This window comes from Chelonia mydas, chromosome 10 (assembly GCF_015237465.2).
Source record: "Chelonia mydas isolate rCheMyd1 chromosome 10, rCheMyd1.pri.v2, whole genome shotgun sequence".
NCBI classification, from domain to species: Eukaryota; Metazoa; Chordata; order Testudines; family Cheloniidae; genus Chelonia; species Chelonia mydas.
In genome coordinates this window covers 32,263,004-32,275,916 of record NC_051250.2, presented here as the reverse complement: position 1 = coordinate 32,275,916, position 12,913 = coordinate 32,263,004, and the positions used below count along the sequence as shown (strand labels likewise).

The 12,913-nt window shown below is 47.4% G+C and overlaps 1 protein-coding gene across 5 annotated transcripts in view; it reads left to right on the top strand.

The window, feature by feature from the left end:
* MGRN1 (mahogunin ring finger 1) overlaps window positions 1-12,913 on the top strand; it is a 107,202-nt gene that overhangs the window by 52,199 nt on the left and 42,090 nt on the right. For 3 of the 5 annotated variants that reach the window (XM_037910208.2, XM_043523327.1, XM_037910211.2), the window contains exons 6-8: window positions 7,852-7,918; window positions 9,869-9,901; window positions 11,576-11,628. In XM_037910208.2, the coding sequence (XP_037766136.1) occupies window positions 7,852-7,918; window positions 9,869-9,901; window positions 11,576-11,628 (153 nt within the window). The remainder of the gene's footprint in view (window positions 1-7,851; window positions 7,919-9,868; window positions 9,902-11,575; window positions 11,629-12,913) is intronic. The other 2 variants (XM_037910209.2, XM_037910212.2) reach the window with 1 other exon arrangement.

Here is a 12,913-nt window from a genome sequence, read left to right as displayed (position 1 = left end):
CTACAACAACACATGCTACTGTGGCTCACTGTTAAAATGGTCTTACAAAGCTTCCCTGAGCTGTTTAGCTCCACACTGAACTCTTCTAATAGCCCTTGTATCTGGCTGTCCAGATTCAGCAGACAGCTGCTCTGCCTCCACCCGCCAGAAACGTTTTTCCCCCTTGCTTCACAGATGTTATGCAGGACACAACAGGTAGCAATAGCCATTGGCTTATTTTTCTCACTGAGGTCACTGAGTAAACAACGCCTGCGTCCCTTCAAATGACCAAAAGTGCACTCAACTGTCATTCTGCATTGCTGAAAGAAAGTCCCTGCTTGCAGCTTTCTGAACAGTCCTGTGTTCTTAACGATGAGAGCATCGTGCACCTTCCCTGAGCAGCCCACATTGATATCAGTAAGGTATTCCCAGTGATCCACCAACACTTGCCTAACTGTGGAATATTAGCCCTTTCTGTTGATATACTCTCTGTGGCGTGGTGGTCTGGTGCCAGAATAGGGATGTGTGTGCCGTTTATTGCTCCACTGTACTTCAGGAACCCCATTGCTGCAAATCCATCCACTATGTCCTGCACATTGCAGAGAATCACAGCCCTGCGTATCAGGAGGCGATTAATGGCCCTGCACATTTGCATCACAGCAATCCCCACAGTGGATTTCCCGACTCCAAATTGATTTCCTGCTGACCGGTATAAATTTGGCGTTGCAAGTTTCCACAATGCAATCACCATTCGCTTCTCTGCTGTCAGTGCAGCTCTCATTTTGGTGTCCCTACGCTGGAGAGCTGGGGCAAGCTCAGCGAACAGATCCAGGAATATGGCCTTGCACATCTGAAAGTTCTGGAGCCACTGCTTGTCATCCCAAGCCTGCATTACGATGTGATCCCACCAGTCGGTGCTTGTTTCTCAGTCCCAGAAGTGGCGCTCCACCGTCTGCAGCTGCTCCGCAAATGCTGCCCACACACTTGAATTGGTTCTCGCTATGGCCCACAGCACTCTATCCTCCAGGGAAATGTCACGTTCCTCACTCATTCAGTAGTTCTTGCATCTCTGCAAATTCCTCAGGATCAGGCGCCCTGTGCTTGCAACACTCATGACACTAGTGCAGAGTTATACAGGTGCCATGCTTCTGTCAGACGTGGCGGACAGCGAAGAGGGCCATGTGGGTTTGGGGGATTTTGAAAAAAGGTGCAAAGATTTTGGGATACAGATAAAATTATGGGATGGAGACAGTTGCAAACTGGGAAGTTGACCCCGTGCTCCCAGTCAGTCTTGTGCGACTCGTTTTGGCCGCATCATGCATTGCCAAGACTTCCCAAAATACAGTGTGCTGGAAGGTGGTGAGTTGCATAGTGGGATACCTATCCACACTCTGCATCGATACAAGCAGTCCTGGTGAGTACGCACACTGCCAACACAAAGGGGCCGGTATGCGCGCACATGAGCAGTGTACCAACTGCAGCAGCTCTGTGCCGACCTAACTTCCGCCGACATAAGTTTGTAGTGGAAATCTGGACTAAGGCCAGGTCTATGCTAAAAAGTTGACTTGACCCAGCTACCTCGCTCAGGGGTGTGAAAAATCCACACCCCCTGAGCGACATGGTTAAGCCAACCTAACCCCAGTGTAGATCCCGTTGACCTAGCGAGGGAAGAACCCCTGTGCTGCTGCAGCTTTTCTAGTGAAGATCTACTCTAGCCCTGGGAGCTTGCTGCAGTCTGATAGGCCTAAGATATTACGTATGCTGCCCATCTGGTGGCAGTGCAGCAGGGTATTTAATGGGCCACATTGTACTTGGTAGGTGGTACTAGTATACTTTGTATCTGAGGGCTTGTCTACACTTGAAGGGCTACAGCAGCACAAATTCAGCTGCATTGCCATAGCGCTTCAGTGTAGACCCTATCTACACCAGTGGGAGAGGTTCTACCATCCATGAGGCCATCAACCCAGCACGCTCTGTACTGGATCAGCTAAACTACATGGCTCAGGTTGTGGATCTTTCACAACTCTGAGTGATGTAGCAGGATCGACCTAACTTTTTAGTGCAGCGCAGGCCTAAGAGATCCACTGTTACACCTTTTAAAAATAGCAAAAATAACAAGGACTCCTCGTTATTTTTGCTGATACAGACTAACACGGCTACTACGCTGAAACCTTTTAAAATTTAGGTTATAATTAATGGAAGGAAGCACACTGAACAGAGAGAGGTAATGGGACGGTGGGTCTCTGTTTTCTGTAGAAATGCCCCTTGTGCCATGGTTTGAAAATGAAGCCATTCTCAGCATACTAAATGCTCCCCTGAAGGAACCTCATGAACAACTGTGGGTAAAGTTACTGGGTTTAAAATTAAGCTCATAGCAGTTAGAGATGGAAAGACATGCTAGAACTTCAAGTGCAGTACAGGATAGTTATCCCTACTCAGAAGCTCTCTTGGGTATTATGCTTTTAACTACATGGGAGTTTACTCTCTTGTTTCTCCTCTCCCCCTTCCTCCCTGCCCCCGATTTGCCAGATGTACTCAGGGTCTCCTGCTGAGAAACTACACAGCTGAAAAGGAGTGCTCTGGATGTTTGGAATTCCAGCTGTCAACAGTTATAAAGCATTCTGTTTTTGAGATACTAGGTGATAAAATCAGTCCTAGATGAAGTCTGGGGAAAAAACAAGATAAGGGGTCCAATTGGAGAGGCTCACCGCTGCTCCGTGAGGACTGCTTTTTCATTGGTGGATGTCTCGTGCTCTAGAAGACAAGTGTTGTTGCTTTGAAATTAAGTCTCTAGCCCCATGAAGATAACCTTCAAATTGCAAACTGCCTGTAACCACTGTGCAGTGCCGTCTGCCTCTGGCTGCAGACAGCCTGAAACAATACCTCTGAGAGGAGTGAGCTGCTCCCATTTGACTCATTTGGGTGAGAATGGCGAAACCTAAAGATTAAAATGTTCTGACCTTTTGCTGCTGATCAAACCCAATGAGCGAGAGTGTCTATTTATCAGCTACCTGATGTTGGATCCAGAAAAGCTGGTCATCAGTACAGATACCAGGAGGAGAGTATCTGGATGTCTGTCTGTGACCCAAGGAGAAGATGTGGTATATAACCTGTCTCATACTGTGGACCATCCTTCTCACTCCTCCATTTCCAGAGTGAACCTTGAGCATCTGGAACTTTTTTGTAACCTCCTGCAGGAATTTATCATTCTCTTCCTTTTCTAGTGCGCTCACACGACGCTGGCATGGGGGGATGTGTCCAAACCTCTTCTGGCGCCTTTCAGAACGAACACAGACACTCTTTCCTTTCTCACAATGTTTTGCTTTTGTGAAGCAGCTGTGTGAGCCCTTTCTGGAATTGGGTCTTTCTGTGGCTTTGAGGGAATCTAGTGACCCATAGCCTGCAGGCATTGATTTCTTTGTCACTACTGCCGGATTGGCAGGGCTGGAAAGTGAAGCCGTCAGATAGCCATGGAATGAGCCTGGGCAGTGTCATCCCCTCGCAGCTCTGTTACCTCCTGCCGTTGTGATTCAGCCTGGCTTGAGGGTAGGGTGCCAGCAGCCCTGTATTACAAGGAACATCCCTTATTTAAATGGAAAATTACCTGTCCCTTACTAAATTGGGACACCTTTTATCCCATATTTCAACAACAGGGGGCCAGTCAGTACTCACAGGTGCATCTTTCCACTCCCCTCCCAACTCTGGCCCTTCAGTGCTGCGCAGGGAAAGCAGACTGGGCTCAGGGCTGGGAGGGGAGTGGACAGATACACCCGTGATTACTGGCCTCCTACTGACTCTAGCCATTGAGCGCAGTCCCCTCTGCTTTCCCTGCACAGGCTGTCTGTCTGTCTGGCAGGGCAAGTGGATGGGGCTGCGTGCCCTGGTGCTGTGCTGAAGGGCCAGGGTCAGGAAGGAGCTCTGTCTGGCAGCAGGGTGCACAGCACGGCAGCAGGCAAAGACCAGCCATGCAGCCTCCAACTTGGCTCTTGGCGCCTGTGCAGACCCTGAATGGCAGTCACAGTGGCTGCTGGCCCAGCATCTGACGCCCTGGGCTCTCTGCAGCATCCAGAGCTGGGGAGAGAGAAACCTAGGAAGCATGGGGTGGGGAGAAAGGGACATGGCCCCAGAGGTTCAAGTCTCATACTCTGCAGATGCATGCTCTGGTCTCATTATTCCTGTGAAATTGAAGGCATAGGAGTTCTAGGGTGTGCGTTTGGGGTGGGGGGAGCAGTTCAAGTCCATTTTTACCCTATTGGAAGGAAAGGCCAGATGTTCATTGAACCTCTTGAGCCTGGCAACATCTTTCCCCGGTATTATTTTCCAGCCTCTCTCCTTTGAATCAGCAGGCCCCCCTCCTGCCAGCTTTGTTAATTCACTACTTTGAGGTATCTGCATTCTTAGCATCCGAAGTGTGTGTGTGTGTGTGTGTGTAAGGCTACATCTGCAGTACGAGCTAGAGGCGTCACTCCCCTGCTTGTGTACACATGCTCATGCCGGCTCTCATGAAGTTAGTGCTAATATAAATAGCAGGGTAGCCTTGATATCATGGGTAGCGGCTGTGGGGGCACGGCTGAGCCAAACCTCCCTGAAACTAGTGGGTATGTGCTCAGCATGGCTCAGCCATCCCTCTCCTGCATCTACCCAGGCTACCATGGCTACACATCTATTTATGCTCAGGTAGCATGAGCAGGGGAATCGCGCTCCGAGCTCATGGTGAAGATGTCACTTCAGGCACTGTGCTTTCAGTTGCCAGCAAGAGCAGAAGGCTGGCTCCTTTCAGTGCTTTTTTAATGCAGTAAACAGCTATAACGATGAGGCCATTAATGGCAACTAACAACTTGAGGTGGCTTTTGAAAGCAGCATATTGCCCACAACAGCCCTTTAGGGTTCTGTTTGCAGGCAAAGTTGATTAGTTGCTAGGGAACTTCTAATTATCTGTCTGGGGATATACACGTGAATAGGGTCTCCTTGCCTGAGGCGTTTGGTTGGCCTGGTGGCTTTGATAAATGAGACCCGATAAAAGAGGGAAAGTATCTGCACTGTGTGGTCATTTTGCTGCTTTATGATGTGTAAAGATGGCCTAAAAGGAATTTTCTGCTTATTTTTTTTCCGTAGGAATATTGGGTTTTTGTTATGTTGTTGGTGTTGGAGGACTCATTGGATACCTCAGAGATCTGACTTAGGGGCTTTATCCTTTCTCCCACCAAATGCAGTACGTTATCAGTACGTTATCAGTTGGACCGCCATTTCTCATTCCCCCAGGCACCCATCTATGGTGGTATGTGTGTGCTGTTTTGTAGAACAAGGGTGATTATCCTGAAGTGCAGGGGGAGAACTCTTGGTCTGCAAATTGGAACTTGGCTGTGGTATTCTGCTATGTCTGTGTGAACCTTGCTCATGCAGCTCAGATCCCCTGTGCACATCTGACAGCAGGTGTGCCATAAGTGTGTGTGACATTGATGAGTCTGACACAGTGTTTGGATACTATTGTGAGATAGGTGCTGTAGTTAAATGTTCCTATTTTCTGAACTGTGGAGGACTCAGAGAGCAGGAAGAGGCCTTGGAAGGGTCATTTCTGATAGTCCGACCTAGGATGATCACTTGTTCATCCTAAAATAAATCTGTGAATAATAGGCCCCATCTTTATCCAATGGACTCTTCTTTCTTGCTCATTAGGAGTCCAGAAGAAAGGCTGAGAAGAAAGGCTCTTCTCAAGTCAGCCTTCAATTTAAATTGCAAACAGCCTTGGAGGGCAAGTGGGACCATGGACAACACCAGCCCTGGGGGGAAGGGCATGGAGGAGGGCAAGAAACCCAGCCTGTGTTGGGGCACCACAGCCTCAATAACCTCAGGTACTGAGTTTCTTGCCCTCCTCCATGCCCTTCCCCCAAGGGCTGGTGCCTTCTCCAGCTGGAAGCCAGTCCCTTTCACTCTGCTCTTCTGCCTTGGAGATCTCATGGCCAGTGCTGAGCACAAGAGAAGCCATGGCTTAGTGTGTAACTGCAGCTACTTAGAGCTCTGTAGCTAACAGACTTAGTCGGGCTTGCAAGTTGAAGCAACTGATGGGGAACTGATGCAGTAGTTTCAGAAAACTCCAGAAATGAATCCCTGAGCCACCTCCTCTCCTGGCATCTGACGATACTTTAAAGTTCCATTTTCTGTAATTTACAAGATTCCCTGCAGTTCTTAAAGTGCTTTATGAAGTTCAGGCAATGGAAGCATTTGGGCCTATGCTGTGCACACTCAAGTGAGATTTTAAATTGTCACTGTCTGCTGTTGTTTTGAAATTCATGGTCCTGACCTACTGTGTGTACAACATGGCAGGAGAGGAAAATCCGTGTGCTGTGTTTCAGGGGGAGAGGTTTATGCCAGATTGCAATTTTACTGATCTGGGGTGTGTGATAATCTCACATCAAGGACTGTATGTGGCACTCTGGGTTTCTTTCGTGGTATAGGCAGGGTTGCTAATTTACCAGCTGAAGAACATGCTTTTAAAATGTTGTAGCCTATTATTATTGTGCTGAGGTATAAAGTGGGAAGCAAAATCTGTACCACTACACTTAGGACATTACTGCTGTGATAGAATCACAGAACTGCAGAACTGGAAGGGACCTCGGTGGGTTATCTAGTCCAGTCCCCTGCACTGCGGCAGGACTAAGGATTATCTAGACTATCGCTGACAAGTGTTTGTCTAACCTGCTCTTAAAAAACCTCCTTTGACTGAAATTCCACAACCTCTTTAGATAATTTGTTCTAGTGCTTAACTATCCTGAGAGTTAGGAAGTTTTTCCTAATGGCCAACCTAGAAGTCCCTTGCTGCAATTTAAGTCCATTACTTGTCCTGTCCTCGGTGGATAAGAAGAATAATTTAATACCCTCCTGTTTATAACTACCACTTATATACTGAAGACTGTTATGTCCCCCCTCAGTCTTCTCTTCTCCTGACTAAACAAACCCAGTTTTTTCAACCACTCCTCACCTGTCATGTTTTCTAGACCTTTAATCATTTTTGTTGCTCCTCTCTGGATTTTCTCCAATTTTGTCCACATCTTTCCTGAAGTGTGCGGCCCAGAATGGGACCCAGTGCTCCAGTTGAGGCCTTATCAATGCTGAGTAAAGAGAAAGAATTACTTCTCTTGCCTTGCTTGCAACACTACTGCTAATGCATCACAGAATGACATTTGCTTTTTTTGCAGCAGTATTTCACTATTGACTCATATTTAGTTTGTGATACGTAGTTTGTATAAAACAGGAAGCAAAATTTGCAACACTACCCTTAGATACTGCTACTACAGCGTACCATTCCGACGCATCACTAATGACATTAGTTATTTTCTAGATACTTTGTGCAGCTGGAAATTGCACAGGAGCTCCTTTGGATATGTGAATTGGTAGGGTGCAAATAAATCCAAATTGCTCTGGTTCCTTAGTCTGCTAGCCATGTTTCCTGTTAAATCACTGTACCCATAATAAATATGTTCATTTCTTCCTTCTGGGAGATAAGCGTTGTCTTATGTTTGGTACAGATTCTTTGTGTTCATTGAAAGTGGGAATTGACAGCCCATCAGAATGACGTCCTCTCTCTGCAGAACAAGTACAGCACAGGAGGTGGCCGGGGAGCCGTCCCCCTGTACTACCTCACCAGAGTGCCTCTGCTCTACCCTGGCAGCCCCACCCCCTAAAGCTGGGAGGGGAGCTCAGCCACCCAGGCCTAACAAAGAGTCATCGCTTTTTGTGGGCCACACTCTGTATCACAATACAGCTCCCCACAGCCAGCCACCAGTCTTGAGCCTTACTTTTTAATCTGTCTTGGTGTTGGCTTAACGTGGGCTTTGTCTCTCATTGTTGAAACCCCGTTTTCTTTCTTCTCAGCTGAACTTTGATTTGGATCGTGGCGTGTTCCCTGTGGTGATCCAAGCCGTAGTGGATGAAGGGGATGGTAAGCTAGATGCTTTTTCATTGATTGGTTGTTTCTCCAAGCTCCTTGGAGGCTTTTTTTGCACTGTGAACTTGGTGATTGAGTCCCCCTCTCACATACACATACACACACTAGCTCTCAGCAAGCTAACGAGAGCAAGCATAGCAGTGTAGCCTCAGTAGCACAAGGGGTGTCAGCAGCCGCATGGCTGAGCCGTGCTGAGTACGTACCCACCAGTTTCGGGGCGGGGGTTGGACTCAGCACGACTCAGCCATGCCTCCATTGCCAGGACCCGTGTTTCTGCGGCTACCCTGCTCTTTGTACTTGTGCTAGCTCCAGCCTGAGTATATGTACATAAGCAGGGGAATCACACCCTTGGCTTGCATGTAGAGATAGCTGTAGAGGGGTGCTACCCCCAAACACATGCTTCATGCAGGATGGGGCTTAATGACTCCATGTGTTTCCAGTGTTTCAGGAATGTGACTTAACATCCAGGGGAAAGGGGCCCAGGTAACAGTCAAATCTGCCTTTTACACTCAGATTTCATTTGGAGAGGAAGGGTGGTCTTATGGCTAAGGCACTGGGTAGGTCAGACCTTGGTTCAGTTCCTGGCTGTGCCACAGACTGTGGTGTGACCTGGGGCAAGTCCCTTCATCCTGCAAGTCCCTTCATCCTGCTGCACCTCAGTTCCCATCTGTAAAATGGGGATAGTAATACTTGCTCTTTGTCTGATCAGACTGCACGTCCTCTGGCTATGTGTATGGGCAGGCAGGCAGGCCCTGATCTGTGTGAAATCTTTAGGTGCTGTTATAATAACATTAATGTTTCCAAGCTCCTCAAATCACTGTTAAATCAAACTGTTTTTACAGTGAAACCTAACTTTGAATGTTGAAAGGCTCTGGTTAGTTCAAAGGGCAGCTGAATTCTTTCGGCCCTACTTGACAATCAGCCAGAGCAGCTTTTTATTTGTCGGTTTTTAATACATTCACCCATTTAAAAACATTCATTGCTTTTTTTTGTTGCATGGCTGGCTAATAAATATAATATCTAGACTGCCATTCATGTTGCATGAGGTTTGTTCCTCTGCAGGCTGTGTGTGTGGCTACCACTCCTTCTGAATGTCGGCAGTTAATGGGAGACATTTTGGTTACCTTTGTCCTAAATGCAGTCCTTTCCCTATTGAAGTCAATGGGGCCAGGATTTCACCCTAGTTTTTTTTTGTTTTTTTTTTGTAATGTCTTCCAAAGCAGAGACCAACAGATTATTTACAGTAACTCCATTTCCAGCACAAACATTGCAGCATTGTGCTAGGACATGGGAACCAGAAATGTGAAACTGTCCAGAAACTGATGGCAAGCAAAACCAGTTGAGAAAAATCCCCAAATACGAACCAACATGAAGTTGAGCAATAAGGCATAATACAGAATGAGGGAAAGGAGTTGTAAAATGTTTGCAGTTGTAATAATCTAAGGTGCTGTTAGTAACACTGGTAAAGAAGTTTGGTTTTTCTTAGATGTAAAAGTGTCTCTTTCATTATGTCTGGGGAGTGCTTTGACAATCTACTTGTATACTGCAGTGGTGTGTATATATAGAAATGACTATCATGGCCTGATAAATAGAACAAGAAGAGATGGGGAATAAGGAAGCAAGCATACAGCTGTGTGCATACTGCAGTGTCTCTTAGTCAATAATGCACTCTCATTTGATTTAATAAACTCTGTAAATCTGTCCTAATAACCTAGACAGGCAATGGCTTTTAAATCCCCTCCTGGAAAAAATATCAACGCACACAGTATATGACACTGCAAAGGGATCTGAGAAAATTTGATGTGCCTTTTTCTTTCCTTTTAATGAATGAAAGAGCTAGTAGTAGGTGTTCTGATCGCCTGGTAAGTGATAGGCATGTGCATTAAATAAAATTGAACGGTAAATGAAAAGAGCAATCAGCAAAATGCTTTGTTTGTCCGAAAGCTGCCAGGAGATGCTTGCTTTCTGTGCAGAACTGTGAGTATAAAGCTACTGGGCTGGAACTGGAACTGCTCTAAGTTTAAAGTCCTTAATGGAGGGGAGATTTCTGTGCAGCATGTGACTGTCCAGTTCTGGCTATGCAAGCTGCCTGCATGAACAGGCATAGTTTCCGTTTAGGTTCTCCTATCTCTAACTTGGCTTTAAAATGGTTTATAGGAGAGCTGAAGTTAATTCCATTGCTCAGATTAGAATTTATACTGGCTTGTTTGCAGAAAAATCCCCTGGAACTTGTTTCCCTGTCACTGATAGCAGGGAGGGGATCAGCCCCCCGGCCCTCCATACACACACTGTTATCTTTGCCAATTATACTTTACCTGCTAAAGACTCTCTGTGAGAGCTCGGTGTGACCCCAAGGGTCACCAGTCACTCTTGGCAAGAGAGTCCATAGTTTCTCCTCCCACTTGTTGCTTTTTTAAGCCAGAATCAAATGAATGGGTTGCCTTGTCGTTTATACCCTTTGGGGCTGCAAAGGAACTACCGAGCTCCCTTCCCTTTGGAAGCAGAGTCATTACCTTCTGCCGTTACTAGCCTGGGAGCTGACAGCAGAATCTGGAGGTCACTCAAAACCTTCCCTGCATCCCAAGCTAGTTGCCATGTGGTCATGTGAGTGGGACCAAAGGCAGTTATACCCCTTGTCCCCCTTGTCTTGCCTCGTGACTCCTCCAGACTCTCATCCGAGGCTCTGCATGTACAAGTCTGACTCCTAAAACACGCTGTCTTTGCCTGGCTCCTGAGTGTTGATGGAGCCACACGTACAGTGCTGGAAGCTTCATCAGTTGCTTTTGAGCTCTCCCAGAAGAATGAGATCACCCCCAATTGGGAAGGGGCCAAACGTGATATCTGTTTTGGGGGAAAAGGACAGAAGGGGCCAGAGAATGAAACCAAGATGTTTGTGTCTGTACTTGATAAACTGCTGGTACAATTAATAAATGCATTGGGAATCCCTAGGACTAGAGTAAAATAAGGCAATAAACACTGAGGATTTGCCAGCTGTAGATAAACCAGCCTGACATCTCTCTTTGCGAGGATAACAAGCTTAGGGAGTAAAAGAAACCCAGCAGGCTTTTCGCTCTCACTGCTTTGCTGTCTGTAAAGGAGAAGCCGGATTGCACGGAACAGCTGCGAGAGATGCAGCTGGTAAAATGGATCTGAGTGGGCAGTGGTTCACAGGCTGTCTGCAGGATGGAGGTGCCATTTGGCCCTACAGGGCTGTTCTCTGGGCCCAAGTGTTTACCATTCTCCAGAGGCTAATGTGGAGAAGCCACTAATTGAATTCCTGGACAGTATAAACTGGGAGAGCTGTTGACATTGCAGACAAGGATGAAAATGCAGCATGGGCCAATTTAAAGGGGGAAATGGGATAGAATTCAACTTGTGTGCAGCAGCTGGATTCCCAGTCATAATAACCTGGGCTGTTACATTCTTTATGCTGAACCCCTTCTCCCCAACATGCTCCAAACCATAAGGGGATTGGCCTCACAGAGCAATAGCCATGAAATACTCTCTCTCCCCCTTTCCCGCCCCACTCCGCCCCCCCACCGAAAAATGGCGGGGAGAAGCATAACCCTCGTTCTATTCCCTCTGTGTGTGGTGGGCTTGGAGGTGCCGACCTTGTTCAAGGTTTTAACCAATGTTGTTCTCTCTTTCCAGTGGTGGTTGAAGTTACTGGCCATGCTCATGTTCTCCTGGCTGCATTTGAAAAGGTAACTGAGCCCTGCCATTCTGCTTCCTTTCCTGTGTGTCCACATAGCCACGTGGATGGAAGTGTCCATGGTACAGAATGTCTGTCTTTTGTTCTGTTTGCACGTGACTGGGGCTCCCAGGTGCTCCTATAATACGCTACCATCATATGTAACATATATCAGCTCCCATGCAGGTGTACTCAGTACACAGAGTTGTGGTGGTCAACCAGCCAATTGTAGGCAACATCTCCTGGTCACCTGAGGATTGGAATGATTCCAGCATCCAGGATGTTTAAATGCAGTGGTGTTTAGACAAAAGAAGGCTGTCATGGTAGTAGGATCAGAGCTTTAAGATCCATCTGCAGGACCAGATCTGCTATATGACTGTTTAGTCTGAGACCAAATCCTGTTACAAACTGGTGCTATGTCATATGTGAAGACCAGGGCTCTCACAGTGTTTGGGAACATGGTAATAGTAGCTTATTCCCACCCAGAGGGCAAATCTAAACCATGATATATTACAGGGAACTCTGCTGTATGGATAGGTCCTTGTATTTTTGATTGTCTCCCCCCCTGCGGCATGCAGATTCTGATAGCAGTGCAGCTACTGCTTCTCCATGCTGCAGCTGTTAAGGCATCTTAGTGGGAATACCTAGAGGTTGTTCAGGGAGTTTAGTGGTGCAAACTGCACTTGAGGGCGAGGCGAGAGGGGCTGGGAGAGCGATCGGAGGGAGCAGCGTGTTTGCTTTTCTTTTTCCGAGCCGTGGACTAGTACCCCAAGTGTGGGAGTCTGCAATGCCTGAGGTCTAAGCCTGGTTCTGCTCAGGGCTTGCTGGGACCCTGGCCAAGTTGCACAACCTCCCTGCCCCAGTTTTCCCAGCTGTAACATGGTGGGGATAGCTTCCTCCAAGGGAGTGGGAGGGCTAATCAGTCGGTGCTGGAGAAAACCCCTGGCTGGAAAGGTGCTCTTGGAACTAAGTTATTTTACGTGGTGTTCGCTGACCTTGGAGGTGGATAAAAAGTCTCTCTTCAATCTGCTTTGGGGAGTGGGGAGGCCCACCGGTGGATGGAGAGAGCTCAGCTGGGGGTGCCATCTGCCAGCTAGGGAACTTTTAGAACAAGGAAAATTGCAGCTCTCGCTTCCTCTGGGAATTCCCTCCTGCCTCTTCCCTAAATTCTCCTGGAAGCAGGAAGAGCAAACTTGCTCTCTCCCAGTATATCTGGCCCTGCCCATACTGTGAATCAGGAGAGAGCCGGGCAGGTATTGAAGCCTGCAATGGTCAGAGCCAGGCTGTTGCCTGTGGTG